Source organism: Danio aesculapii, chromosome 3, assembly GCF_903798145.1.
Source record: "Danio aesculapii chromosome 3, fDanAes4.1, whole genome shotgun sequence".
Classification (NCBI taxonomy): domain Eukaryota; kingdom Metazoa; phylum Chordata; class Actinopteri; order Cypriniformes; family Danionidae; genus Danio; species Danio aesculapii.
Genome location: NC_079437.1, coordinates 20868909 through 20896283, shown reverse-complemented (window position 1 = coordinate 20896283; position 27375 = coordinate 20868909). Strand labels below are relative to the sequence as shown.

The 27375-nt window shown below is 35.3% G+C and overlaps 1 protein-coding gene across 1 annotated transcript; it reads right to left on the bottom strand.

Annotated features, from left to right (window-relative positions):
• Window positions 1-928: 928 nt before the first annotated feature.
• cdc27 (cell division cycle 27) lies at window positions 929-20158 on the bottom strand. Its single transcript, XM_056453350.1, has 19 exons — window positions 19986-20158; window positions 18857-18932; window positions 18445-18592; window positions 16456-16581; window positions 11920-12017; window positions 11649-11821; window positions 11101-11312; window positions 10487-10598; window positions 8117-8232; window positions 7939-8038; window positions 7477-7681; window positions 5262-5434; window positions 4988-5140; window positions 4690-4898; window positions 4392-4509; window positions 4135-4263; window positions 2430-2504; window positions 2162-2327; window positions 929-2087 (listed from the first exon to the last, which is right to left on the bottom strand). Exons 1-19 carry the CDS (start codon window positions 20010-20012, stop codon window positions 2002-2004), a joined length of 2502 nt encoding a protein of 833 aa, XP_056309325.1. The 5' UTR covers window positions 20013-20158; the 3' UTR covers window positions 929-2001.
• Between the last annotated feature and the right edge of the window lie 7217 nt (window positions 20159-27375).

Genomic DNA, 27375 nt, shown 5'->3' with positions numbered 1-27375 from the left:
CATCTTGAAGACGAATTAAACGGGTAAAATTTTAGCTGACATTCCTACTTGTGACCTTCAGTGAAAATCTCTTTTTGTACTTGTTTTAATTTTATTTGTAGGTTAATTCTGATAGACCGAGAGATTTTTTGAACCCAAACAATTTTTGGCCTGTTGACTGCAATCTCCGGGATGAAATTACTTTGTCATAACGTCTACCGCTCGCTGAATGAGAGGAAAAATGAACCAACGCTTTCCTCTAGATCTTATTCAACATTTTACGCTGAACGCGATATTTTGCCCATACTAAAAAAGCGAAAAGAAGTACATTTTAAATGACAGAGTACAGAATTCACGTTCACTTACCTGCACAGATCAACCAGACTTGAGCCGGAAATACTGCCTCATTTCAACCGCTGATTGGTCCGTGGATGGAAAGGCGGCAGCTGATTGGCTGGTTCGTGTGTTTTTAGCAAGAGATGGGCTTACGGGTGAAAGTAAAAAAAACTGTAACTTTGCAACAAGAGTTGATTTTTGTTCATGTGCTATAAGTTATCGTGTGTTAAACGTGCACGTAGCCATCATACAGTCACGTCTGAACACACAAACCATATTATACAGTTTAATATCAATTTCTTTGTTTTCTGTTGTCATTCTCGCAAGCCAATTTATAAACGTCAACGCTTGTTTATATGGAAATAATTGAACATCATTAAACATTATCATTATGATAGTAACGTCTAGAAATAATCACGTTATCGATACTGAAGCCTTCAGATCTGAAGATCACTTTTATATTCGTCGTTTTCATAGCATCAGCTACTGTGGCAGGCATGGCAATAGCGTGTAAACAATGATGATTTTAACAATCTATGCACTTTTAAAGAGAAAGCAAGCTTTTAATTAGCGTATAAATGTTTCTATATTACCTCAATGATCACATCAGGGCTTTCAGTCAAAGTTGTTTATTCTATTACCTTAATTGTACATAATTTCTTAAAATGTACAATAAGCATTTAGCAGAGATCAAAAACATTTCATAATAATAAACATGTTCTGGTAAAATAAAAACCATGAAGATACTTTGTGCACATTTACTATGTTCATCAGTATTGTCCTCAACAGCACCAACATTTCAGTATATTGTCTCATGAAGTCTGACCACTGGTCACTGTGCCATACAACAGGGTAATTCAATTGGACACTAGAGTGGTTTCTTAGACGCACAGTAAAGAAACCCATTTAAACTAAATTCTTGGACAGTGGACATCACCTAGAGCGAAACATGAGTGTGAGGCAAATAGTTCAGATTAAGACTAACAATATTTGAGAATTGCTCAAACAAAATCTGGATCAATCCATATCATTCAGAACTAGCCGTTTCTACAGTTAACTTTGTTTTTTCATCTAACAGATGGCAATCTGATAGATTAGCAGTTGAATCTCATGCCAAACTTTTGATGCGGGCAGAAAGTGCTTTGTTTCTTCTCTCCCAGCACTTCCTAGATGACACAGGGAGGGGAGAGGAATTAAAGGACTACCAACTCTTGCACAAGTCTTTATTCAGGGTAAATGGCGATAAAATAACATGAAATGCCTAAGCATTAAGACAGGTACATCCATAAAAGTCTGTGGAGCTTTGTGGAGTTTTAAATAAGTCAATTAGCCTGTTGAAAAGACGGGAGTCATTGGCAAATCTGGGAAATTTGAGCTCAGGCAGCTCAACTTGAATTGTTCAAGGGATTGTGTCTGTGATAAAAGGACACCTGCCAGTTATGATAGGAGATGAGACAGGACCAGAAGATCAGACCGATGAGAGACCTCTAAGGCATGACGACAAGAGGTGGGGGAGGGTGGAAAAAGGCAAGAACGAATGAAGAAAATGAAATGACAAAAATGAGGAGGTACTGTTATTAGCAGCAGTTTGTTTTCCTTTTTTCTTCTTCCTCCTTTTTTTTGAGCTGGAGTCTTCGAATAGCCCCCAAATTGGCATTATTTGAAAGTCCAGAGTGGTGTCGGGGGCTACAGAACCTCGTCGCTCTCCGTCGTGTGGAGCTGAGTGTCGTCAGCGTCCGTCATACTGCTCTCCTGTGACTCCTCCACCTCCGCTGCAGAAACCAACAAACAGCATTACACCGAGCACACAGCCCTGCATTAATGACTCACTGAGCTGGAGACTTACTTGAGCAGTAGGGATAGTCATCAGGAGTGACAGGCTCATCATCGTCTGGGAGGTATCGCTTATCTATGGCCTCTTTGATCTGATTATTGGCCCCTTTGGGGTCCAAGTCCATGGCCCAGGAGAAGTTCATTAAGGCCAGATGAGTCTGGCCAAGCTTCTTATAGACCTATACAGATGACGAACAATTGATTAGAGAGTTTCCAAACAGGGATATTAGCTGTTACAAGATGTAAATGAATCCAAGTAAGCAATTTTGCTGTAGGTGTACCTTTCCTATTAAGAAGTAAACAAGGGACTCTTTGGGCACTATTTGTTTCAGCTCTTCAAGCTCCTGCAGAGCCGCCTGTGAAGAATAAACTATTTAACTTTCAAACTATTTATAGTGTTAGTCAACTTTTGTTAAAAGAGCAGGAAGCAATTTCTGAGAAACTAGAACATTGACAACACCAAACTCATTTTGTGAATAGTAGTTTGCTGTCTGTTTTTTGTGTGTACTTAAAAAAAATAAAACAAAATGCAGCTTGTCAGTATAAAGTCGTGGCTGTTTAAACAGTGGACTGGACTGGTCTGTCCGAACATCAAAACTTGTACACTCAAAAAGAGTGAGAAGAGGGAGAGTGACCAACTAGAAGCTTTAATATTAGCTACAGTAACAGGACAATTTATCAGGTGACCAAACCAAGGCAACAGTCCAAAACTAACACTCAAAACTGAGAATGCAAAATTATACCTATAGTTAGGCCAAATCTGTACCCTAGTTTAAGCACATGTATGCAGTGTGGCTTCTCCCATGATAATGACCAATCAAAGTGCAAAAAATAAATATAAATTCTAAAACATTTTCGTTTTCTTTCATTTTTCAAGATAAATAGGTCTTGACAGTATTGGAGTTTGTGGCAACTGTATAGCAACTGAGATCCCAAAATGTAACAGTGTAAAGTTGGGTAAATGTTCATATAGTCTAGAGATGCCCAAACTAGGGCCTGCAGGCCAAAGTTGGCCCATGATAACCTTTGATTTGGCCACCCATCTGAGAAGAGTTAAAATTAATGGTCAGAGGGGGAATTGCCTTTAATAGAGATTGTCTTTTGTAATTTAATATAACCTTTTGTTTGTTTGTTTTACTGTGGAGCTACAAAAAAAAAGCAAGCTTGAATTAAATGTTTTAATTGAATGTTGTGAATAGATCAGATTAATTTAAATGTGCATTGAACGCCATGGTGTTGTAAATGGAATTGTTCTTTTTATTTTAATAAGTTAATTATAAAACATACAAAATGATAATGCAATAACCTAATATGATTAAAGTAATGCTAACTATACTATCTCTATAAATATTATTTAAAAAAGAAATAGGAAATAACCCATGGCAACTTTCTAATACAGTTTGCCATATTTACTTTCGGCCCACAGGCCTCAATTATGTTTGGTTTTGGCCCTTCATAAGAAAAGTTTGAGCCCCCCCTGCCCTGATATTGACCTTATACTTGAATGTGGAAGTGCGCTCGTTTTTGTGATTGTTTTATAACTTTCAATTCAGTTGCCTATGGGAAAAATGACTAGGAACAACAAACTGCAGAAAACGGTCAAACTACTTCCTCTATAAGCAAGTACGTTCATGACAATACAGACAAAGCAGAATAATATAATAAGAACGTCTAAATAACGCGTAACGAGCCGTTTTTAACCTCTAAAAATTAATGGAAGTGAATGAGAACGGAAGTCTCACACCAAAAAGATTCAAATGGCTGCGTCCGCTCATACGAGATGAACGAGGTCGATAGATTGACAAGCAACAATCGTAAAGAACTATTAAACTGCATATGGCGCATTCTGCATTAGCGGTTGCCTGTTGTTTAGTGTGTTTGAGAATTTAGGGGTGGTGTCTGTTTGCTTGGATGCCAGATTTAAATAAAAGTTTCTCAGAAATCCTTCATTGCACCTTTAATATGATAGTACAAGTAGAGTGGTACCTTGTACTTTTCATTGGCAAACAGAATAGAGGCCCTATGGAATTTGCATAGCGGATTCTTAGGGTCGATGCTAATGGCTCTGTTGAGGGTCTCCAGTGCATGGTCTGATTTTTTCAAAGCATGTTGAACCTGACAGAGCACACGAGAAACAATATGAAGATGCAGCACTGCAAAAATTCTATCAGAAACTTTAAACAGTGATCCTCATGTTATGTTTTATGCATAACCAACAAGAACATAAAAGCTGATTTACTCACCACTCCGATATGACAGAGTAGCACAGAGCTCTGAGGATTGATGCTAAAAGCTTTCTTGAAATGAATCTCGGCTAGATTAAACTTCTCCTGTTTATAATAAATCATTCCCAAGCCATACCTGTGTTAAGAGACAGAAAGATGAAGTCTTTTTGCTTCTGAAATAGCAGATGGTATTTATGAGTCAGACCACTGGATACATAGAATGAATGTGAGTGAACGACTCATTTAATTCTTTTTGTTGGTGTCATGTGGAGTAACATCAAAGTCTACTTTTTAATTTTAGAAGTGAGAAACATACCAGGCATTGTAGTGACGTTTATTGAGGCGTATAGCATTGCGGAAGCAACCCAGGGCTTTCTCCAGCTCTTCTGTGAGAACCAGTTCATGCCCTAATAGTGTATATGCGTAAGCAAAGCTGGGGTCCACTTGGATGGCCCGTGTGAAGAACTTAATAGCAATGTCATGCTCCCGCTGTAAGCTGAAACAGTTACCAACTACACACCAGGGCTGTATAGAGATGGAAAAACAAAGACAGAAGCAACTGAATTACTCAACTGAATAATATTGCAACTGCATTACTACCTTGATAAACGTACCTCTGGTGAGTTTTTGTCCATGTCAGTGAGGTCTTTAGAGAGGGCAGAAAGTGCCACATCCTTCTGTAAATGCCAGAGTGTTGTGGAGTAGATGTCCATACCTTCTACTCGATAGCTCTCTATACGCCGGACTTCTGAAAAAATCCTCTCCGCCTAATTAAACAGACAAAAATGTTTTCTGTGAGAACAAACAGAAACATTTTCCACTACTTGACATTCTATTTTAAATGCCTTCTGTAATTGATTTCACCTCATTTCTGCGACCCTGACTCACCTGCATGTATTCAGCCAGTTCAAAGTGCGCTCGCCCGATCTGACCCAGCACCCAGCCCGTGTTGTAATGGTGTGAAGGTAGCTGACTCAAGATGGTAATGGCCTCTCGGCAGTTATAAGAGCAGAGAGCAAGATATCCCCTCCCAATATCCCGCATCAACGTCATCAGCCCGTCTGAAGAAAACCACAATCTAATTCAGCAACCTGCTTCAGGGTGTTGCTCAAAATTACAAAAGAAAATTAAGTTGTAGCTTAGAATCCAAGACAAAAAGCATGAATTAATAATATTTTTAAAAATGTACTTTCAACTTTTTACTTTGCGATTTAAATATTTTTGGTTTGTGTAGAAGTTTCACATAACAGGCTACTAAAATTTAAGGTCATGTTTAATCCTAAATAGGATTCATTTGTTGAGGGTTTACATTTCATAGAATTTGCAGTTAATCGTTAGCCTTGAATCTGTAACTCAAAGGTTATAGGTTTGACTCCTAGTAGTAATTGTGTCTTATTTTCATTGCATGAGCAGCTTGTAACAAAACCATGAAAGCCTGTAGGACTACTTATCTTGAAGGACTAGACTTTTTTTGTAGCCCTAGAGAACATAAGGATTTGACATTAACATGCACCCATCTTTGGCAATGAAATGCTTATGTTCAGGATGATGCAGCAAGTTTAATTTTGTACTTTAAAGCTGTCCTACAAATAAATGGGATTAATTCAAACTATAAACAAAGCGAGACAGTCCATAGTCTCAAATACTCTTTATACTCAAACTATCACCACAATGTTGTTTTGATTATGTAATGTGTAAATGTAATGTGCATTTATATAGTGTATTTATTGTGTATGGCCACACACCCAAAACAGCAAAAGCAGCACTCAAGATTTTTAAACAGTTGTCATGTCAACTTGCTGCAGTAAACAAATCCTGCAATGCTTGCCTCGCCTTCAAGCTCTTCTGATTGGCCCCTGCTCTAGAACAGAACGCGATTGGATTGGTTAATATTAGCTGTCAATCACTCAGTTCAGATGACAGGGGGCTATGGCCGTGAAAACAAAAGTCTGGATACGAGAGAATGAAAATAACGGAGGGACGGAGTTTGCAGGTAACAGTGTTTGCCACCAACACATTTTAAAGCACGAGATGTTCTGATGTTATTTTATCCTTCATTAAATTGTCACGATGCTGTCAGTTGTGTGACTGGCACCGTGTTCACCATCGCAAAAGAGCATGCATTCACTGAGATTAAACTATTGCAGCTCATGAAAAGACCGTTATTGCTATTAAGATGACGTATGCAAATAAGTTACATGTTAATATCATGTGTGCAATATCAGACACCACCCATGAGAACAGCATATTATCGTTAACTCTGTTCATCTCATTCATGTCAAGCAGTGCAAGCAGGGCCGGTGGGCGAATGCAGAATTTTTTTGTTTGTTATGTTTGATTAGTGTTGATTTCAAATGCAATAGATCTGTTAAATTAAAACTTATAGTAACTGTGCTAATAATTGTTGGTGGGTGCTCCTAAATTTTCGAAGTTGGGAGCGCCGGTGCTACCAAGAAAAAAAAGGTTAATTTCGAGCCCTGTGAAAGAATGGCGTGAGCGCAACCCGAGTCACATGACAAGAACTGACCATTTAGCTTCATATTTTGTATGGAACATACAAATTTCTACTCCAACAAGAAAAACAAACAAACAAAATGAAAATATGAAACAAGTTTATAATAAAGTTGATCAAAAGTGCCTTTCAGACAGAGGTTCAGCAGCCTTTGACTACATTTGTTCTCTTTAAAAGGGAAATACTTAGCTAATAGATAGCTTATTTTTATTTATTCATTTTTCTGTCATTTATTTTCAGTTTTGAAATTATTGAATGCATAATCGTGATAACCATGATTATTCCTCAGACTACAACCGTACAACCAAAATCTATAATCGTTGCATGCCTAATCGCAAATTTTTGTTATATTTATAAGTTTTAGTTTAGTCTGTTTGCAATCAGTATATTTTTTCAGCATATAATTTATATTTAATAGTATATGATCAGTAGATTACACATTTCGGCTTTTTAAAGGTTGAAGTAGTTTTTTACTCAAAAGAACAGTCTCCTTTGTGTGTAATTTTGAGCAGCATGAACAATAGGTTGTTAGTTGCAGTTCACTTAACCCCTTAAAAAAAAAAAAAAAAAAAGCGAAGAATCGTCAGATACCTGCGGCAGCCTTTTGTAGATTAAAAGCTTGGAACTGCGGCGAACTGATGTTGCCTTTGCCCTCTGATAAGGATGAATCTAACTTGAGGATCTCGATGCTCTCATTCAGATTAGATGGGGTGATTCCTCCCTTACCCGTTTTCGTTTTGGTCTTTCGGTTAGGAATCTTGGTGGGGAACTTCATTTTCAGCTTCTTACTGTTCTCCTGTTCAGTTTAAAAATTGAAAAGGAGTTTACAAGGCTTTATATTTTGTGTTGATAACACAAAGGAAGATATTCACTCAAGGGTCCTGAGATCTGTTTGGTAACTGACACTTTGGTAACTGGCCAAATATCTTCCTTTGTGTTTAGCAGAACAATGAAATGTATACAGGCTTGCAACAAACAATTTCAATTAATTTGTGGTGAACTATTAAGGTTTTAAGGAGTGCATGTATGAAATTGTATGTGTAAAAAGAGTACCTTGGCAGTGGAGCTGGCACTGGTGAAGAGTCTTGAGCTCCGCCGTGGCTGCACATTTGGGGGAGCAGCAATGGTTTGGCTCAGCACTTGCGGTGTAGTACTAAAAACCAGAAAGAAAGGTCATCAGAAGCCATCATCACAGCCATGAGCTGCCTGTATTAAATGTGTGGCCAAGTACCTGGTCTGTGGGGCAGTAGTCTGAGTTTGGATAAAGGGGTTTGGAATGACCTCTCTGCTGTTGCCACTCTGTGCAAACACTGACTTCGTCCCCACTGTTCTGATTCTACTGACAGCCTGAAATTAAAATTATCGATTTTCAAGACATTAATTTACATGACCTCATAAATATTGACAGCTGCATTACAAACAGCCCTCTACAGACAACCCAAACCAGTTATTAAAAACAAAAATAAGATACAGAATCATGCCATTCAGTGTACTTCACGAGCCAATTTAGTAGGAATGGGAGCGAGACTTCAGAGTTTATTATCAGCTTTAAATGGCTATTGCAATTTGACTAAAGCAGTTTACAAACATTTTATTAAATTACACTTTTCTATAATACATGTGTTTTGTTTTTTTTTGTTAGAAACCTATCAACAATAAATACTTTATAAGATCAAATCTAAAGTAGTTTAAGACTCAGGCCCAACCCCAATTCTATTTTTGTACCCCAAAAAAAAAAAAAAAAAGTATATTAAGATACATTTCTTAATTTCGGCCGATACGATATAATTCCGATATCGATATGGAAAATATTAAAAAGCCAGGAAAAAAAACAGGCAAGAACACACACAATGAATGTCTACCCACAAACTGAATTTGCAATGTCTATAATAACATCCAGGTTCTTATAACTCTCAGACTTGTGTATAATTACCTAATTAAATTAAAAAGGTTTAACAAAATATTTCTTATATATTTTATATAGTTTATTTATAGCGACTAATTTTTAATATTATTTTATAACACACATTTTCATTATTTAACAGATTTAATACCTCTATTAAATCACATTCTTTCCATTTCATCAACTTTGCAATAACCTGATTCCTGATAAATTTGTTTGTGAATTTTATTTTGTACGTTTGCGCAAGTGCTATATGCCAGCAAACAGCGAGTTTGTGTATGTAAGTGTAATTTGGGTGTTTATGCGAGGATCGATTATATGGAAGGATCGAGTTTATATGTACATGCAAGTTTCATACATGTTTTGAACAATCAATAGTATAGGTGTATATGCATGTCACATATTTTATGTATGTGTTGATAAGCAAAGTTTGATTTAAATCCAACACGGTGCCTCATAGCATCTGTGTTTGCTTCATTGCCTTCTCTTCTGACACAGCGGGTTTCGGTGTCGGGGAGGTTGGCTTAAACTTTTATGATGCCTCATCTTCTGACTCTCAGTATGTTTTATCGGGTGAAACAGATTTGATGCGTTCCCGCTGCTAGTCGTCTCAGAATCCACTTTTGCTATTTTAAGGACAGAAAAAGCCACTCTGCGCAGCAGCACATGGTCTAACAGGGTTGAGCTTATTCTCTTAACGAGTTATAGGTGTGTTTTGAGAATAAACCAATCAGAGTCTCATTTCCCATTCCCTTTAAGAGTCAGTTGCGTCACGCCATGGCGCATTTGTCATTTACATAGCAGACTTTGTAACTGGAAAAACTGAGCGCTTCACTAGCGAGAAAACAGTTAAACAGCATCTGCAGTGTGAGAATGGAAGGATCGAGTTTATATGTATGTGCGTTTGTATGCATGCATCAAGCTTATATGTACGTGCAAGTTTCATACATGTTTTAAACATTCAATTGTATAGGTGTATATGCTATATGCAATAGAATAAGTGCTATGCCGATATGGTCTAAAACCTGACAGGTGGGCCAATCTAAGCTCGTTTTTAACAAAAAAAATATAAATATGCATATAATAAATAATAATACTACTACTAATAATAATAACAACATACAAAAGCAAATTGTCATGAATAAACTAAAAAAGCCTACCGAGATGAAGGCAAGTAGACAGATGTTGTTATATTTATGTAGAAAATAATCATTTTTGTAACATTTTATTCCTTTAATTCTTTTTCATTTGTAAAGATATTTGCATATTGCTGTACATCCTGTGTGTATTAAGCAATGTGCAAGCAAGGCGCACAACTAACGCACTCTTTATAATTTATCTTCTAAATGAAGTCATATGTGTTTGTGTTGTACCTCCTTAAATATAACTGATTTATTGCTTATATTATTTATTGCTCAGATTCTCACATCTCAAGATGTAAAAATGTCATATTAAAAATGTCAAAAGTTAAAAAGCTCTCTTTTTATTTTTCATATATTTAAGTTTTTAGTTACGATACTCCCAAAATAATTCCACATAAATTCGCAGATTTTACAAAATTCTCAGCCGAAATAGCAAAAAATGTCCACACATTCTGTCTGGCCCTACTTACAGTTATAGCAATAAAAACAGAGACAGTTAGCTACAATTAGACACTAGCACTTTAATACCAATCTGCTATAAATAAATTAGGCTTACCTTCTTTGGAGGGCCAGGCGCAGGAGGTGGCTCCATCCCAGTTCCACTGTGACCATAACTCTGCAGGTACGCTGGGTCTCCTGGGCTCGGCTCCAGAGGCAAAATTCCAAAACTACACCATTTACACAGAGAGATTAATTACTAGACTGAAAACATAAGAGATCAAAGTTCTTCACATCCATAAAGAGAAAGAATGAAGAAAGTTTGTTTGTCACGGCAGCTTCTATAGCTACTTTTGTAGCAAAAATGTTTTTTTTTTATAATATATCATATATTTTTTTTATAAAAATACTGTATCTGTAGGAAAACAGTTCAAATAGCTTCTAAAACACTTAACTGGATAAAAGATGTTTTAATTATACAGAATTAAAGCAAACACAATCCAATTAAACATGCTTGATAGTTAAATGCTTTTACAAATATAGCATGGTGGAAGATCTACTCCAAGTATTAAAAACCAGTGTCATCATGCAGATCCCACCGCATGGAGAATTTACAGTTTCTTTTACTACCATTATAATGAATAAAGTACTTTGAACTTGGTGTAATCTTCTGCATGGTTAACTAAGGTATATTGGTCTTAATGTCCAAGTAAAATCTCAGGTGCACATTACCTTGGAGTGAGCGGGCTGAGCGTGGCTGTGCCCCCCAATAGACAGCGGCCACTCTTGGGTTTATTCTGAACCTGTTTGGATAAGAGTGAGCCACTACTGCCCAGGGGCACAGAGTCTGGCGAAATGACGGAGGAGTCGATGTAGGACACAGAGGAGTCCGTATTCAGAGAGTACTTGGAGTTAGAAGATTCTAGATTGAGTCGGTTTTGCTCCTTTAGAGAAAGAAAAACAATTACACAAAACAGACTGAATGGTTTACGTGGACACAAATATGCTGATTACTTTCCGAAATAACCCAGTCATATGATCATACAAGGTCAAAAAAAAAAAGAAGGAATACAAGTCAAAATTGTACATTCCCTCTTCCCCTATTGCAAATTGCTCTTACTAGATAAATATGTAGTTTTTCCTGACATCACATATGCACACTTCATTAACTTACGATGCAGGTTAATGAGTTTGCATTCTGGAAAAAAATTATTACTGTGAGAGGCAAAAATCTAGCCTTGTACAAAACAAGTGCATGGCAGACCAGAGGATGGACATACCAAAGTTTCCTGTGGGGTCTCCATTAGCACAGTGTCGACTTGTCTGTGTCCCATGTTATTACTAGGTGTGTGCGCAGGGCTAATAGGAGAGGGAGGGATGCCTCCTCCACTGCCTCCACTAAAACTCTGCAAGGAGGTCAATCTGAAGATTTGCTCTGGATCTGGTCGCTCTCCTGTTGCACAGAGGGGCATGATTTAAACTCACATTATCAGGCATCTTATACTGAGGGAATGTTACATAGCTTGAGCTTATTTTGAGAAAGACACTTACCGATTTGACATAGTGATTCAAATGGAGACCACAAGAAGGGGTTCTCGCTCATGCTCTTTTGGTAACATTCTGCTCCTTTTGCTATCCGATCGGTTTTGCTGCAGGGCAAAGAAAGAAACATTAGTTTTGTGCATGATCACCAGTGATTTAGCAAGGTGCATGATATTGGGAAAAAACTAGGGATGCACTGATCCTGATACTTGGATCGGATATCGATTCGATGCCGCATATTTTCGCTGGATCGGGTATCGGACAGCTGGTACCGATTCAAATCCAAACTTGCGCATGCGCTATATTCTTTGTTTATAAGCTAAGCCATGAAAGTAGCCTTTTAAGGCACTAGAACGTTGTCATGTAGGCATACTAAATCCTAAATGTTCTGAAGCCATTCTGCAGTTTAATGTGAAGTACAGATGAATCTTCACATGGTTAAATTCACGTTCAGTTCAGTGCTTTCAGCTGCTGTGCCTGTCAATCATTCTTTATTCATTCACAATTCAAACTGCTTGTCGCATTTAAGACAACAGGAAAAATTCCCTAAGACTATTTGTTCTTGTTAATACAAGTAATCAGTGGACAGTCTGTTAGATCAGCAGATCGCATTCGCTATACTGGAGTAGACAGGTTTATTACCTGCTCTTCATACAAAAAGTAGGCCTACCTGAAATGTTTAATTAGAAAAGCCTCAATAATATACTGGACAGATCCTCAACGCACTTATTTCTTCCATTTGAGCTGCTGTTTTGGAAACGTCTGCAGATACCAGAGGGCTGCACACTGTGTTTCCGATGCATCAAGCGCTTTCATTCACGTGCCGTCTGCATGCGCAGACACTATGTGCATCGCTCCGTAAGATTATTCTCACAATGAGTTTGTTCTCTCATCCTACAATTTATTCTTCCGAGGGGAATTAATACTTTAAGTGCTGCGAATAGTTTGTAAAGCCTGGCCCATTGTGGTCTAAGTAGTTGATTAAAACAATAATAGTCAAACTGACGGGCGCAATATGGATTGTCATAAACAGAAAAATTATTTAGCCTAATATAGGCTACTCTGAAACTGTGAATAATTCACTGCGATTTTATTTATATTAATATTTTATTTAACAAACCAGTTTGTGTTTTGGTGCTGAAACATACAAGCGGACCTTGTTTTGAGCTCTCTCCGTCTCACTAACAGCGAGATTTGGAGAGGGATTATTAAGTAAAACTGGCATCAGACAGTTTAGATTAGTCTGCATTAAACCTGGAAGAAAATATCAGGTTTGCCTAAAGGCTGGTTATTTTACCAACAATGTCATTAGTGGCAGCCTATTGCAGATTTCAAAGAAAAATCTTAATATTAAAAAAGAAACATAAGCTGGACCACAACAGATCACATCAATGTCAGAATGAATGCTCAAATAATGCAGCCTAATTAACAGAAAGCATGTTTTAGTTAGATTTTGCCATCTGTCATGTATAGGCCTATAGGTCTGTTATTTTTTTACTAAAGAAGATATTATTTGAGTTTAGCATCAGAGATATAGAAACTGTATTATGCTTGGGGGGGGAACAGGAAGAAAAAAAAAAAAAAAAAAAAAAAAAAAAAAAAAAAAACGGCACAGTATCAGATCTGTATCAATCGATAATCAGAATTTTGGTATCGAGATTGGATTGGTTGCAAAAAATGGTATCGGTGCATCCCCAGAAAAAACAACCCTGATATTGCACATCTCTAAAAAATGTACTTGCACGTCATAATGAGGCGTAGCGCAAGCTTTTGTAATTGGTCAGTTTGGTAGGGGTGACGATGGTGGGTGGCGCAAACAGCTGCATTTTAGGCAATGTGTGTTTTAATTTTAATTCAGCATTGATGTTCAATAAATAATCATAGATAGTAGATAGTGTGTGTTTCCTTCAATTATTTTAAAATCAAGTAATGCACCCTTCATTAAAAATAAATAAATAAATAAATCTCTCCCAGTTGTAATATGTGAGCATATTTACTGTACAAAACAGTGAACTGTGAGGGCAAAACAAATTAAATAAATAAAATAATCGTTCATTAAATTAATCAAGATTTTGATTTTAGGCCAAATTGCCCAGCCCTAAGATGAATTGAATTTCTGTTGGAAAATAATTCATAATGTTAGATTGATTGAAATGTAAAGTCAGTGCATCTATGAGGTAGATTTTGTAGGGCAGTGCATCAAAATTAATTAAATATAATAACAATAAAAGCATAGATATATAAAGTAGAGCAAAGACACAAGTAAATTAAATAGTGCTTTATGGTTTTCTGGTGTACAGAATGTAAACAATCAAACTAGGACTGGGCACTTATGTGAAAAGAAACTGAAATTCATAACTTATTGCCAACATAATGTCCCCATGTTGGTTATTTCGGTTATTCATTAATTCTACTTTCTCTTTAAAAACATAACACAATGTGTGAACCATGTTCATGTCTGATGCACCATAAACTGATGCTTTCTCACATATAGGGAGGGAAAAAAAAAAAGAAAAGGGGGAGAGAATCTCTCAAACGTCTTAATGTGCTCCATGTAAATCATATTCTTTGTAGCCAGCTTATTTGGTATTGGAGACTCAAAGGTCAGCGAACATGCACATTTTCACTTCAGCAAATCAGTTAGAGTGAACGCAGACAATGTCATTTATATTCAGAAGCAAGACCGATTATTAGCAATAGATATCACGCACTTTCCTGCTGCTTATTACTTTAATTATAAGAGGTTGCCACAGCACAATGACCTAAACCTAAAGCATGAGCTAAAGCATAAACAAGTTACAGCATTAAAAAAAAAATTGCACAGATTACTTTAAGACTTTAAAATGTATTTAAAAAAAATGTAAAAAAAAAAATAAAAAAGCATTCAATTGAAAAGATAATAATAATAATAATAATAATAATAATAATAATAATAATAATAATAAACATGTTATTTATATTTATAGCTTTTCTAAAACCCAAAGCACTAAAGAAATCAAGGTAAAGTGTTAAAGTAAATCAAAGTTTTGATTTTATCGCCCAGCTCTAAATTAAATAAACATTGGCTAGTCTGCATTCTAAAAATTAAATAGTTAAAGCTACATAAATGTCATAATTTTTTGCCCAAATGCTTTAAACACTTAAAATTCTCAGTCACAGGCCTTAAACACACATCCAATTGAAATAACAGTTTACTCTATTATGGTTCAATTTGCAGTGACCCTACAAATCATGTATTTTTAACTGTGGTGCAGAGTCAACTATAAATCAGACTCAATGCTGCAGTTCCTGCGATGTGACAAATATGGATACACATGATCCAAAATCCAAAATTACAACAGGTTGAAAATGCATTTTCATCCCAATAATCTAAGACAAAAAAAAAAAAAAAAACAGATTCAACTGGAGCATCTCATTTAGAGCTGTCGAGAATCACAGCTTCTGTTTGAACAAAGTGAGAATAAAAGGAAAAACTTGATGTCTCAGCAGAAACTTTAATCAATATTCAAATATTACTTGAAGACATTGATCTGAACATCTGCTATGTCCTGTATTTCAAAGTGCGATCAATATCAAGCAAGCAAAACATGCACACAACTAAACTTTTGGATGTGTGCTGAATGAGACCAGAGTGTGTCTGTACAGCGCAGCTCCCAGCTTCCCACTTTAAATAAATTTGCTTCTTAACATTCTATTGAACATTCCTACATATTGGATGGCCTGAGGGTAAGGAGATTAATAGGAGACTTTAATTTTTTTGGGATAAGCTATGCTCTGTGAGGCAGTTTACACTAGGGTTCGGGTACTTCGGAATCAATTGTTGGTGAAATTAGAAAAAATGTATATCTGCTCATAAAGGGAACAGCTGATAGATGTAGCTTTCAAAGACAACTCATGTTCATTTCTAACGCTGTTACAATGTATATTGTGTCAAAGCAGCTTAACATAGAAGTTCTATTTATTTAATTTTCACTGTTAAATGTCAAACACTGAAGAGCAAATGTCTGTGTTTCGGTGCCAGTGCTTGGTGAAGAGTGATAAAGTGATGATCACTGGATCCAATAAATCATATCTGTAGAGCATGTGAACACTGGCCAGTCAGCAGCGTTTAAGAACCTGCTCAAGAGCACTCAAATGTTTGCAGGAAATGGACATTTTCCAAATTTTAGTACAGAACTGAAACAAAGTATGCATTTTGGATGACCCTACTTCACACAAAATCACATGATTCATTAGAAAAAGAATCTCTCGTGGAAGAAAACAAAGGAGCCTCTGTTACTAAACAACCTGCAACCAGCTACCTGTAGAAATACTGAATTCAAGCAATCTTTCGGTCACGGAGCACGTCAAAAAACTCAAACAGGCTTGTTTACCACTAAATCCATAAAGAGCTTTGTACCAGTCGGCTTTTCAACAAGTTAAACAACAGTCTCTCACTAACAGCTCTTTGCCCAACAACAACAGCAGAGCAGATATCTTCATAGCCTCCCTGCAGTTTACTGATTTCAGCAGATCAAGGTTAGAAGCTAACCAAGCTCAACCTACCAGTAGATTTGTCCGAGCAATGCCAGAGTGAAGCAGGCCGAGTCTCCAAACTCAGTTATGATGTCATCTTGGCTTTTCTGTTTGTTCAAAACTCCTCCAGTCAGGATCTGTTCTCCCTCTGCCAACCTGACAGAAAATAAATAATTCAATTAACTGGAAATAACAAAAACATTGAAGAGCTTTATTAGACATGAATCTCAAAAGGAGGAGAAGCCATTATATTTATGGGAATGAGATTTATAGCTTTTAATTCAATTCACTCTTATGACCAATACCAATCTTTGTATGGTAATGATAGTACTTTAAGCCATCTCACTGACAGGTGGCTGCATTCAAAATACTTCAATGGGTATAAATGTAAATATCACTTTATTGTGAAGGGACAGTTAAAAAAAATAAAATAAATTTATGCCATTTACTCACCCTCAAGTCAATCCAAATTCATCAAACGGAGTTTATATTAAATCAGCATATAAACTCATACACGTCTATGCAAGATTTAAACTGCTTGATTCATCAGTCAAAAACAAAAAGGATTCAAGCATCATTAAAAAAAAATGTTAATTCAGCGTTCAATTTTGAAATATCAGAATATGTATAATTTTTTTACTGAAAAAATCATGTTATTATGATTTTCAGAAGAGGCACACTAAAATATCATGCACCATAATATTTTATACACACAGATCTTGACAAAAAGACATATTTAGAACAATCATTTCATTACATATTACACAAATACTAAGCATAATTAGTTCATTTTAAATAATAATGAAAAAAATTGCCACTAGGTTTTACCCATTTGTAAGCCAATTTTTTGAATCATTTAAAATTTAATAAAATGGAATAATGTTCACCCATTACCACACACACTTTTGTAAATTCCATTTGATGCAGCTACTAGAAAGGGGAATTTCAGCTTTGACCATCACATGAACTCAGTTTATGACAATAGACCCTTTTCACATTTCCGGGTTTCCCAGTAACGGTAGGCATCATAGCTGGGTAAACTTAAGAGCACAGTAAATGGGAAAGTACAACAAATAATTAATGTTAATAATTATAATGTTATAAAGACGTTCAGGAAAAGGAAAAAATTTTGAATAGTGTGAGACCGATGATGGCAGCTAGAGGAGAGAATACGTCAAATTTACTCTCAGCCCCATAGACGATGCATAACAAACACCTCACATAAGTGGTAATTCGTTGTTTGTTATCTGATGCAAAGAGGATATAATACATTTATAAATGCATATAAATGTTCACACTTTTATTTTTTTTTTTTTTTTATCAAAATATTAAAAATCTTAAAGGATTTATGATAATGTCTGTTAAATGCGTCATAACAGTCTTGTAAAAAGGGTCCATTGTATGACCTTTTGAATGTTTTATGGTTTAGTAATTTGGGTTTTCAAGAGAGAAACTAAAAATTCCCAGATTTCATTAAAACATCTTAATTTATATTTTGATTGACAGAAGCACAGATTTGGAAAGACATGAAAGTGAGTGATATGACAAAATGCAGCAAAAATGCTACTTTGATTGTCAATATAAGTTTATACACAAAAATAGCACAAACTAATAGTACAAAAGTATTTCCTCAAAAGCGCAGCTTAGTAATAAATGAAATTCCTGCACACCGCCAGCCAAACACTATGAACATTTCTAACTGGCAAATGACATGAACTAGTGGGTTGTCTGCTGTCATGTTGCGGTACGCTTGTTCGTGATTTCAGGAGGTGTGGCTTTGAAACAGTCCCTCCCCTGTTGTCCAAAGATAATATACTAACCGGCTAGCATTTTGGCAGATCACCTACTGCACCTTTAAACAAACGTTGCCATGATTTTAAATCACGCATTGCATTTTAATAAAGTAACCGCTATTATTGTATCAGAGCTGCCAGAGATGATAACTAGATACAGGCACTGGAATATGATGGACATGAGTCAAGAGCTATGATTAGTTTGGGAATAATTAGTCATCCATACTTGCTCAGTTCCACACAGCACTTGGCAAGGAGATATTTGCATTGTGGCGTAGTACAGCTGTGTCTTTTCAGGAGGTGGTAGGCCTTGTATGCTTTCCCTGAACGGTAGTAGCACGTGGCCAGCAGGAAGAGCGCCTCTTCTGAATGGACTGACAGGCGAAAAGAAATTACATTTCAGAATACAAATGATGGAAAGAAACAAGAGTAGCAGCACATTAAATCTAGAATTCAGTTATAATAATATTAGATATAAAAAGAGTAAATTAAAACAATGCAACTGGAAAAATAAATAAAAGTCAGCTTCCATTTTGAGTAACAAAAACTTTCAAATGCATTGTCGCATCTTAGCTCTGAAAGATGAGTGGAAATGGAGGATGTTGTCTGTCAGTTTGGAGGACGATTTGTGCAATTACCCTCAGCATAGAGCCTCTCTGCCAGGAATACAGCATCTCGGTAGGCGTAGTGGTTCAGAGCATGCCAGACAGCAGCCTATGGACCAAAACAGAGCTTTCATTACTGTCAGCCCATCAAAAGGAGAATGCGTCACAAAAATAATAAGCTATAGCACATGATGAATAGTTCATAATTTCATTCAAACCTGTCATCAGGTTAACACTTCTGATCATCATAATTACACATAAGAACAAGCTCTCACATGGACAATGCACTGCTTTTTAAATGTATTACGTATGTGAAATGATTTGCCACTAATAAGTCTCGTCTTAAAAATCACAGAACGATTTTAGCAAATACAAAGGAGAAGGAAACCTATGTTGACCGACTGATGCAAGTTAACGCTTGGACAGGAAGCTCATTCTGTTTGGAAACACAGCCAATGTGTATGCATTGTATGTGCATTTGAATTGCTGTCTGACGTTTTAGCCTGACAGACACACACACAGGTTTAACAGCTGTGCTCGATGAACCGTTGGCTAGCTGGTGTCTAAACAAAAACTAACAATTAAACCTATAGCATTTTACGTTTTTGTTGGTCCTTTAGGTCACCATATTTTAATAAAATAGAAAAAAAACGTTGAAATGCAGTTGTGTCTTATTTTTTAAGCTTATATACACCAGACTAACGTTAAACAGCTACAAAACAGCTATCAAATCACTTCAAATGCACGTTAATGCTAACTTCACAAAGTAAACGCAATCTCCCAAATCGCAAGTCTGCAGAAAAGCGTTTATACGAAACAACACAATCTCAATTATGAAACAAAATCTCTATAAATCAGGCAGCTGGCTAACCTGCAAGACAACACATTAACTTAGCTCGCTTGAAAACTAGTAACTTACAAACTGCGCCGAGATGACAAGCACCGGGTCTTTTACTATAATGCCTGTAATTAAAATGTGAGCAATATATTGCATGTTTAAGGGAAGGTATTGACTGAGGTTAAGGGCAGAGGCCGTTAGCATTAGCCGCTAACTGAGGCCGCGGTGTAGCAGTGTCCAATCATCCGGTCTCTCGCGCTGCAATAAAAGTCTTCTCCTGTAACTGCGACCGCAACGGAGCGCTTTAACATTTAGCTCAAATACCTGGACAGGTTCCTGCAACACCGTCATTCCGTAGCCAGGCTCCTCTTCACCTCCTTTTGGTTTCTTTGCTCCTTATTCAGTCGCTTTCTTAGCTCAGTATCCACTCAGGCCAAAAGTAGCAAAACTAGCATCGAAGATTTGAACATTCCAACCGTTATCGGCGAATCCGGAAATACCCGAAGACAACCGATTCAAATAGACCAATTTGGCATCGACGTCACGGTTGCATCACCGCAAGCTGCGCGCGCATGGTTGTGGCAGAAAAACAACGTAAAAATGATTATACAAATGTAAAGTATGCAAGAAATATTAGAATGTAGGATAAATAGGATGTTAGAATAGAAATGCCAAAAAAAAATGCATTAATTTTATTAAACGAACTGACTGAAGTAACACCATTATCTTGATTTTATGTTATATAACATTGTTTAATGTGTTTCAAAATTTTTCAAATATATATATATATATATATATATATATATATATATATATATATATATATATATATATATATATATATATATATATATATATATAAAACATTATTTTTAAAACATTTATTATGTATATTTTTTTATTATATTGTTATGTACGTGCTGTTCTCATTATCGTGTCATGGCTGTAATATTCAAACATGTAGGCCTTCTCAATGTTTGATAGTTTACTGTTGTCAAGTCAGCTGTGTATTAGAAAAAGCTGTGACAAATGAACTTTGACAGTAAGCATAAAATACCTAATAAAGCTGTATGTTTTATTCTTTAAGAATGAATTGCCTCTTGTATGACAAATTGTAAACACAAAATGTTTAAAATCTATATATCAATGTTCTGCATAGACCATTTCAAGGGATGTAAACAAAAATGTCATCTGAATGTATTTCCTGTTTTACATTTGAAATTATGATGTTATGATAGCTGTTTTAACATTAAGTTATGATTGAATTACCTCTTGTTATAGTCAGAGATGGGCAGTGTTTCTGATACATTTCAAATACATATTTTAAATAAATACAAAATAGTATTTTGTAATTTGTATTTGGTAGAGATTATGAAAATGGGTTTATATTTTGTATAAAATACTTTAGTGTATGTCTTTTTGTATTTTTAAAATACTGTAAAATACTTTCTAAGAAACCTACATCAAGACATCATATAAGTGCACCCTCTGATTGGTGCTTTGAATGTTATTGACTCTTCCATTTAAAGAAGAATTGTTTGTCGCTAAAAAAACAACATACAAATAAGTCCTACTGTGGCGATTCCTACAATACTTCATTGGCTGTTTCAAATGCCAGTACTTGATCAGTAGGTCAACTGTACAATTAATGAAGAGGAAAGATATAAGCCTTAAGATGTCACAACATATGAAACACAAATATTTACTAATAATAAAAAAACTCCTAATTCAGTTTTTACATTGAGTATTGAAGAGTTTAATTACAGAAAAAAAACGATTTCTGAAAAATTATGTAAACAAAAAATGTTAATTAACTCTTTATTTGAAATAATTTATCTTAATATTAAAATATTAAGAGGTTGAATAATCAATCTACAGAGATTATGACAATTTTACTGGCCACATTCGCTATCAAACATTGTTTACTTCACTAAGTCAGTTTAATGGGGAAGGGATTTATCAAATAACTCTAATTGATGGGAGATTTGCAAAGAAATGTCATGCTCCTTTGTAAAGTATTTTGTAGTATTTTTAAAACACAAAATACTGTATTTTATTTTGATACATGTTGTGACTGCTGTATTTTGTAGTTTATTTTGATACACCTAAAATTAAGATATTTGGTGTTTCATTTTAAAATACTTTTTAATGTATTTTTGCCCATCGCTGGTTATAGTTATGAATTAGCTTGATCACAAGCAGGAAATGTTCATGGACCTATGACATGACCACATTGAAATGGTCTATTGCAGAATGAAGCAAACAGTGTGCAAGAACTTGACTGTTTACATCATGTCAGCATGGATCGATAAACTTTTAAGTAGGCCTATTACACTACTTAAAAATATATAATTTTTGTAATTGGTAAATCATCTTGTCATGTGACAATGAGCACAGGTCAGGAACCCTCCCCTTTTCTCAACAGGTGTCCTGACATTTTATCCTATACCCATCAGATTATGCTACCAACACTGTATTTGAATGGTTTTGAGGTTGGGGTATAGGGATTAGGTTAGGGCGATATTACAGCTTCATATCACATTACTCTACATTAAAATTTACACTGGTAGCAAAATCTGATGGGTAGCATATTGCGTCATCAATATGTGCTATCTGCTTTTTGAATGGTAGGTAGAACAATCTGACGGCAACCACTTAAAATAATTGGAGAATTGGAGAAGGTGTACAGTTAATCTAATCTGATTTCAGTTCTGACACTTGACGACATTAGAGCCGTCACTTTCAGCTTCACCCACAAAACAGTTGATCATGCTTACAACAAAGGTCAATATAGGCTATAACACAGATTAGAGTTCAGTGATCGATACACACTTTATATACACACACACACACACACAGTAGTTGATTAAAATTTTTTTTTTTGTAGATGTACAAAGTTATTAAGTTAAGACAGTTCTAATGCAAGTTTGTCTTAGCTTTAACCAAAATAATAGCCTACTGTCAATCAATAAATACAGTCATGTTAGGATTAAACTGTTTAGATTAAACTGGCTTTTTTGATTGTCATACATTTGTCACATATTCATATAATTAGTTAGTAGGAAAAATAAACTCATGATACAATTGTTGGACAAAAGACAGTTAAAGGGATAGTTCACCAAAAAAAGTAAAATTCTGTCATCCTTTACTCATCATACTCATCCACTCTTGTTCCAAATCTGTTTGAGTTTCTTTGTTCTGTTAAGCACAAAATATTTGTCATTTTACCTATTTAAAAAGATAAAAAATGTACTTGACTGGAAAGTGCTGCAAGTTACCAAGATGGGCATTTACATGTCTTATAATATAGGTCTCAAACTCAATTCCAGGAGGGCCGCAGCTTTGCACAGTTTTACTCCAACCCTGATCAAACACAGCTGATCCAAATAATTGAACACCTTGATTACTTGCATCAGCTGTTTGTTCAGAGATGGAGCAAAACTGCAGAGCTGCAGCCTTCTAGGAATTGAGTTTGAAACTTATGTTTTATAAGAAACTGAATTTTATCTTTCAGTATTAAATAAATATTTACTTAAACATTTCTAAAAGGTTTTATACAAATTAAAATGATTCAGAGCTCATCTCTCAAAGGCCAAATTCTCAAAAATATATCTCAATGTTTCAGATATGTGTGATAAATGTAAACTTTCACCATGTAAACTTAAGTTTGTACTTTGTCCCAAGTTGCAAAACTATTGGATTGCCTTCTTTGAAATAGTTTTTGATATTCTGGGGGTCAAGTTAGCTGTTTGCCCTTTAATCGCCGTCTTTTGTGCTCCCTTCCAGCATCAGCCTTTAAACCGGAAGCATCTCTTCTCGCTATAGGGGCAGAACATTGTTGCCTTGGACCCCTCCACAACCCCCCTCTATTTCATTGTGGCTCAAAGACGTCTTCTTTTCAAAACTTGAGAAAGTTAAATACAATATCAGAGGTAAGGAAGAACACTTTTTAAAAACAGCTACAATTTATTGCATTCTTTAATGTTTAATGATATAAACACCTTAAATGTGGATTGAGTGAAGGTGTATGTGTCTGTATCGTGTTACCCACAGCGCCACCGTGACACCCTATATATATATATATATATATATATATATATATATATATATATATATATATATATATATATATATATATATGGTTTGTTTTTTCTGTATTTATTATTATTATTATTATTATTATTATTATTATTATTATTATTATTAGGCATCACGGTGGCGCAGTGGGTATCACGATTGCCTCACAGCAAAAAAGTTGTTGGTTCGAGCATCGGCTGGGTCAGTTGGCATTTCTGTGTTGGCGTGGGTTTCCTCCGGGTGCATCGCTTGTTGGTGGTACATTCTGCTGTGGCGACCCCAAAATAATAAAGGGACTATAAGCGGAAAAGAAAATGAATGAATTTTTTTCAGATGTTGATTGTTTTATTTGGCTAGATAGGATTGTTTATGGTGTGTGGCTTGTTGTAAAATGCCTTTTGCAAGAATAAAAATTCCATGACAAAATATAGTTAAGGTCACAGAATATGAATGATTAATGCAATTAGAATTCCACAGCATAAAATGTAATCAATAAAAACGTCACTGCACTGTAAAAAAAATCCGTAAATTAGCATGTTTTTATTTTTTATCAATTTATTTATGCTTTTGAATTGCTTTATGGGACCTTAATCTTTCTTCCAACAATTTTTAACCTTGAAAATTTTAAAGTTACTTCATGTAACATTTTAACAGTAATAATACTGCACTTTTAAAGTCATGTATTATTTTGTACAAAACCTTGTAATAAATTTCCAGTACATTTTCTGTTATTTTTACAGCCTCATTTCTTTATATATTATTTCTTACATGATTGTATTTAAAAATAAAAAATGTCAATAAAGGTCACTTTGTTAAAGAGTAACATTTTTAACATCATAATGTAATTCACAACTGAAAATAAACAGAAAACACTTGTGAATCACACAATAAAGAAATTGGTAAGTAGCAGATGTTTTTTTACAGTGTGTAGTTTAATGAGGAATGTTTAGTAGATATTGTACATTTTAAAATGTAATTTAATAACAGGTATAGCATTTATTTCAGATTACATGTAATCAGTGGTTATGAGTGTAATCCCATGTGACATATTTCATATACATTTTTAGTGGACAAGAAGCAAATTTTAGGATGCAATATGATAATGTATATCCGAAACAGATGTCTTCTCAGACAACTTCCCCCAGGGAACATTCAGTTAATTTGATGTATGTATGTATTGGCCAGAATCCTGTAAGTATCAGGCTGAACTGCTCATGCTTAACATATCATCCTACCAGTAAAGGGTTTTGAATGGAAATGAATTTCTTTCACCAACTTATTTTAGGGACATGTCTTATATTGCAACATTACAAGTTTCATGATGAGTTTTGGGGTTCTTGTTTATTTTTATTAGCCATTTTAAGCCGCTTTATTTTATTGACACACTACAAAGAGCATAATATTTATTAATAATATTATTATGCACTCTTAATGAAACTTCTCCTAGTTAAGCAATGATTACACACTGCATTGATTTTAACCAATTACTTATGACTTGATATCAGTGCTTGGCAAATTAATGAAAAAACCAATGCTTAATTTGCAACAACAACAAAAATGTGTGGCTTTAAATCAGTTGGAAATTCAGAAACAATTTCACATTGCTTTTATTTAAGGAATATGATGCCAAGCTGAACAATTTTATGGTTCACGCTGCTTCAAATTCCAATGATTGTGGCAGAAGAAAAAAAAGATGATTCTGTTTCCCAGCATCAAACAAAAACGCAATATGTTATTTGTCATGGCAATATGAACATGCCCCGTGGATGCAGAGTTGCTCCATTAGATGGCACTAGTGTTATTCATAATGCAAATCCTCCGCAGCAGTTTTTACTGACACTTCTGCATCCTTTATATGATGGAAACTAATTTTTACAAATAACGTGACGTACAGACATTTAGTATTTTATACTTATGGATTTTTAGGCAGCCCACATAAATGATATTAATATTATTATTAATTATAAGACACTGCACTTTTGACATGGCACACAATATATATTTGTTTTATATTTTAAAGGACATTATACAATGGAAGACTATTATTATATAGTAATTATTATATCTAAACAGTATACACCATAAAGTGTTTGGTGGAAAAGTACTGATATCATTGCATTACATTTACATTTAGTCATTTAGCAGACGCTTTTGTCCGAAGCGACTTACAATTGAGGAGGCATGCAACGATTCAGCATTTAGAGGCAATGCACACAAGAAGTGCTAATTATATAAATGAACTGTTAGAGTAAGAAGAGAAGGAGCGTTTTTTTATTTATTTTTTATTGACCTTTCAGCTAGTCTTTCTCAAAAAATCATACAAAAACAAGCATAAAATCATACAATTTATTGATGGAACGCATCTTTGATCATTGCAAGCTTATCCATCAAATGATGTCACTTCCTTTGAGTCATAACCTTAAAAGTGTATTGCACGCATTTTATGCTAAATTTAATGCAAACGTGACAGGACTGACTGAAACATGGGGACAATTGTAAATTTATTTGTATTATATATTTGTAGTATTTATTTGTAGAATTTATTTAGAATTTCATGTTTTAAATCAAGTGATGTGAATATTCCTTAAACTTGCTATTTCTGGAGTATTTTTTTCTATACCAGTTTTAGCATAAAACTATTAAAGCTGTAGGTTCAGTTGGGCTGAGGACAAGACAATGACAGGGTTTGTACATTTGTAAAAAAAAGTTGTGTATTGTTTATGAGATTTTTATGGGATGTTTATCTGATTTCATTTAGGCACCTCATTATCTCGTATTGGTTTTATTATAAGAAATCTGCTGTGTTATTAAATGTTTAAAGCAAAGAAAATTAGTACCAAATTCTTTGAGTAAAACTTACAAACAACGAGAGTACAGTGTACTTAAAGTATTGCAAAGTAAACATGAAGTGACTAAGTAAAAATTACTCAACAAACTAAGTTATGTTTACATCATATTTGCCAACATTCAGATCTAAAAATCCTGGAGATTTTATCTGGGGGTGCGCGGGGGGAAGGTGCACGCGAACTGAATAGGAGGGAGCGGGTATGAAGATGGTTGCGCGTTGGGTTCGGTGCATGGGGACTGAACCCAAAAGCTAGCCGGACTGTACCAATAAGCTGGGGGGGGGGGGGGGTGCAATTCCAGGAGTTTTCCAGGAGACAAAACAATACGGGAGATGGGTGGGAGATGGGTCTGAAATACGGGAGACTCCCGGGAAAAATGGGAGTGTTGGCAAGTATGGTTTACATATACATCCCATAAATGTCAAACAGTTGCGTTTTTATGATTTAAAAAAATTCTCCAGGTCTGGCAGGAGCACTTTTAGGATAGATCAGTGAATCGGATTAGACTATTAGACAACTCACTCAAAAATAACTAAACAGTTTTGATAATTTTCCTATTTAAAGCTTGACTCTTCCATAGTGACAATGTGTACTAAGAGCAAACAAAAAATGTCCACTATAGAAATATACACTCATTGTAAACTAATATTCTTGGAACTTTTTCATTGTTTCTGCTGCAGTCATGGTAAGGGAACAAAGTTTCTTGATTATTATGCTGGAATAAGAGTAAAGTACAAAGTAAGAGTCAGAGGGCCCTATCATACACCCGGTACAATAAGGAGCAAGATGTG

What these genes read in the sequence shown, in the direction of transcription:
- cdc27 (XM_056453350.1), bottom strand. Translation starts at nt 20,012, where the DNA reads ATGACGGTGTTGCAGGAACCTGTCCAG. An exon ending in AGAGAGGCTCTATGCTGAGG is followed by an intron (nt 18,593 to 18,856) that starts GTAATTGCACAA and finishes TTCGCCTGTCAG; the next exon opens with TCCATTCAGAAGAGGCGCTC. An exon ending in TGGACAAAAACTCACCAGAG is followed by an intron (nt 4,899 to 4,987) that starts GTACGTTTATCA and finishes ATCTCTATACAG; the next exon opens with CCCTGGTGTGTAGTTGGTAA.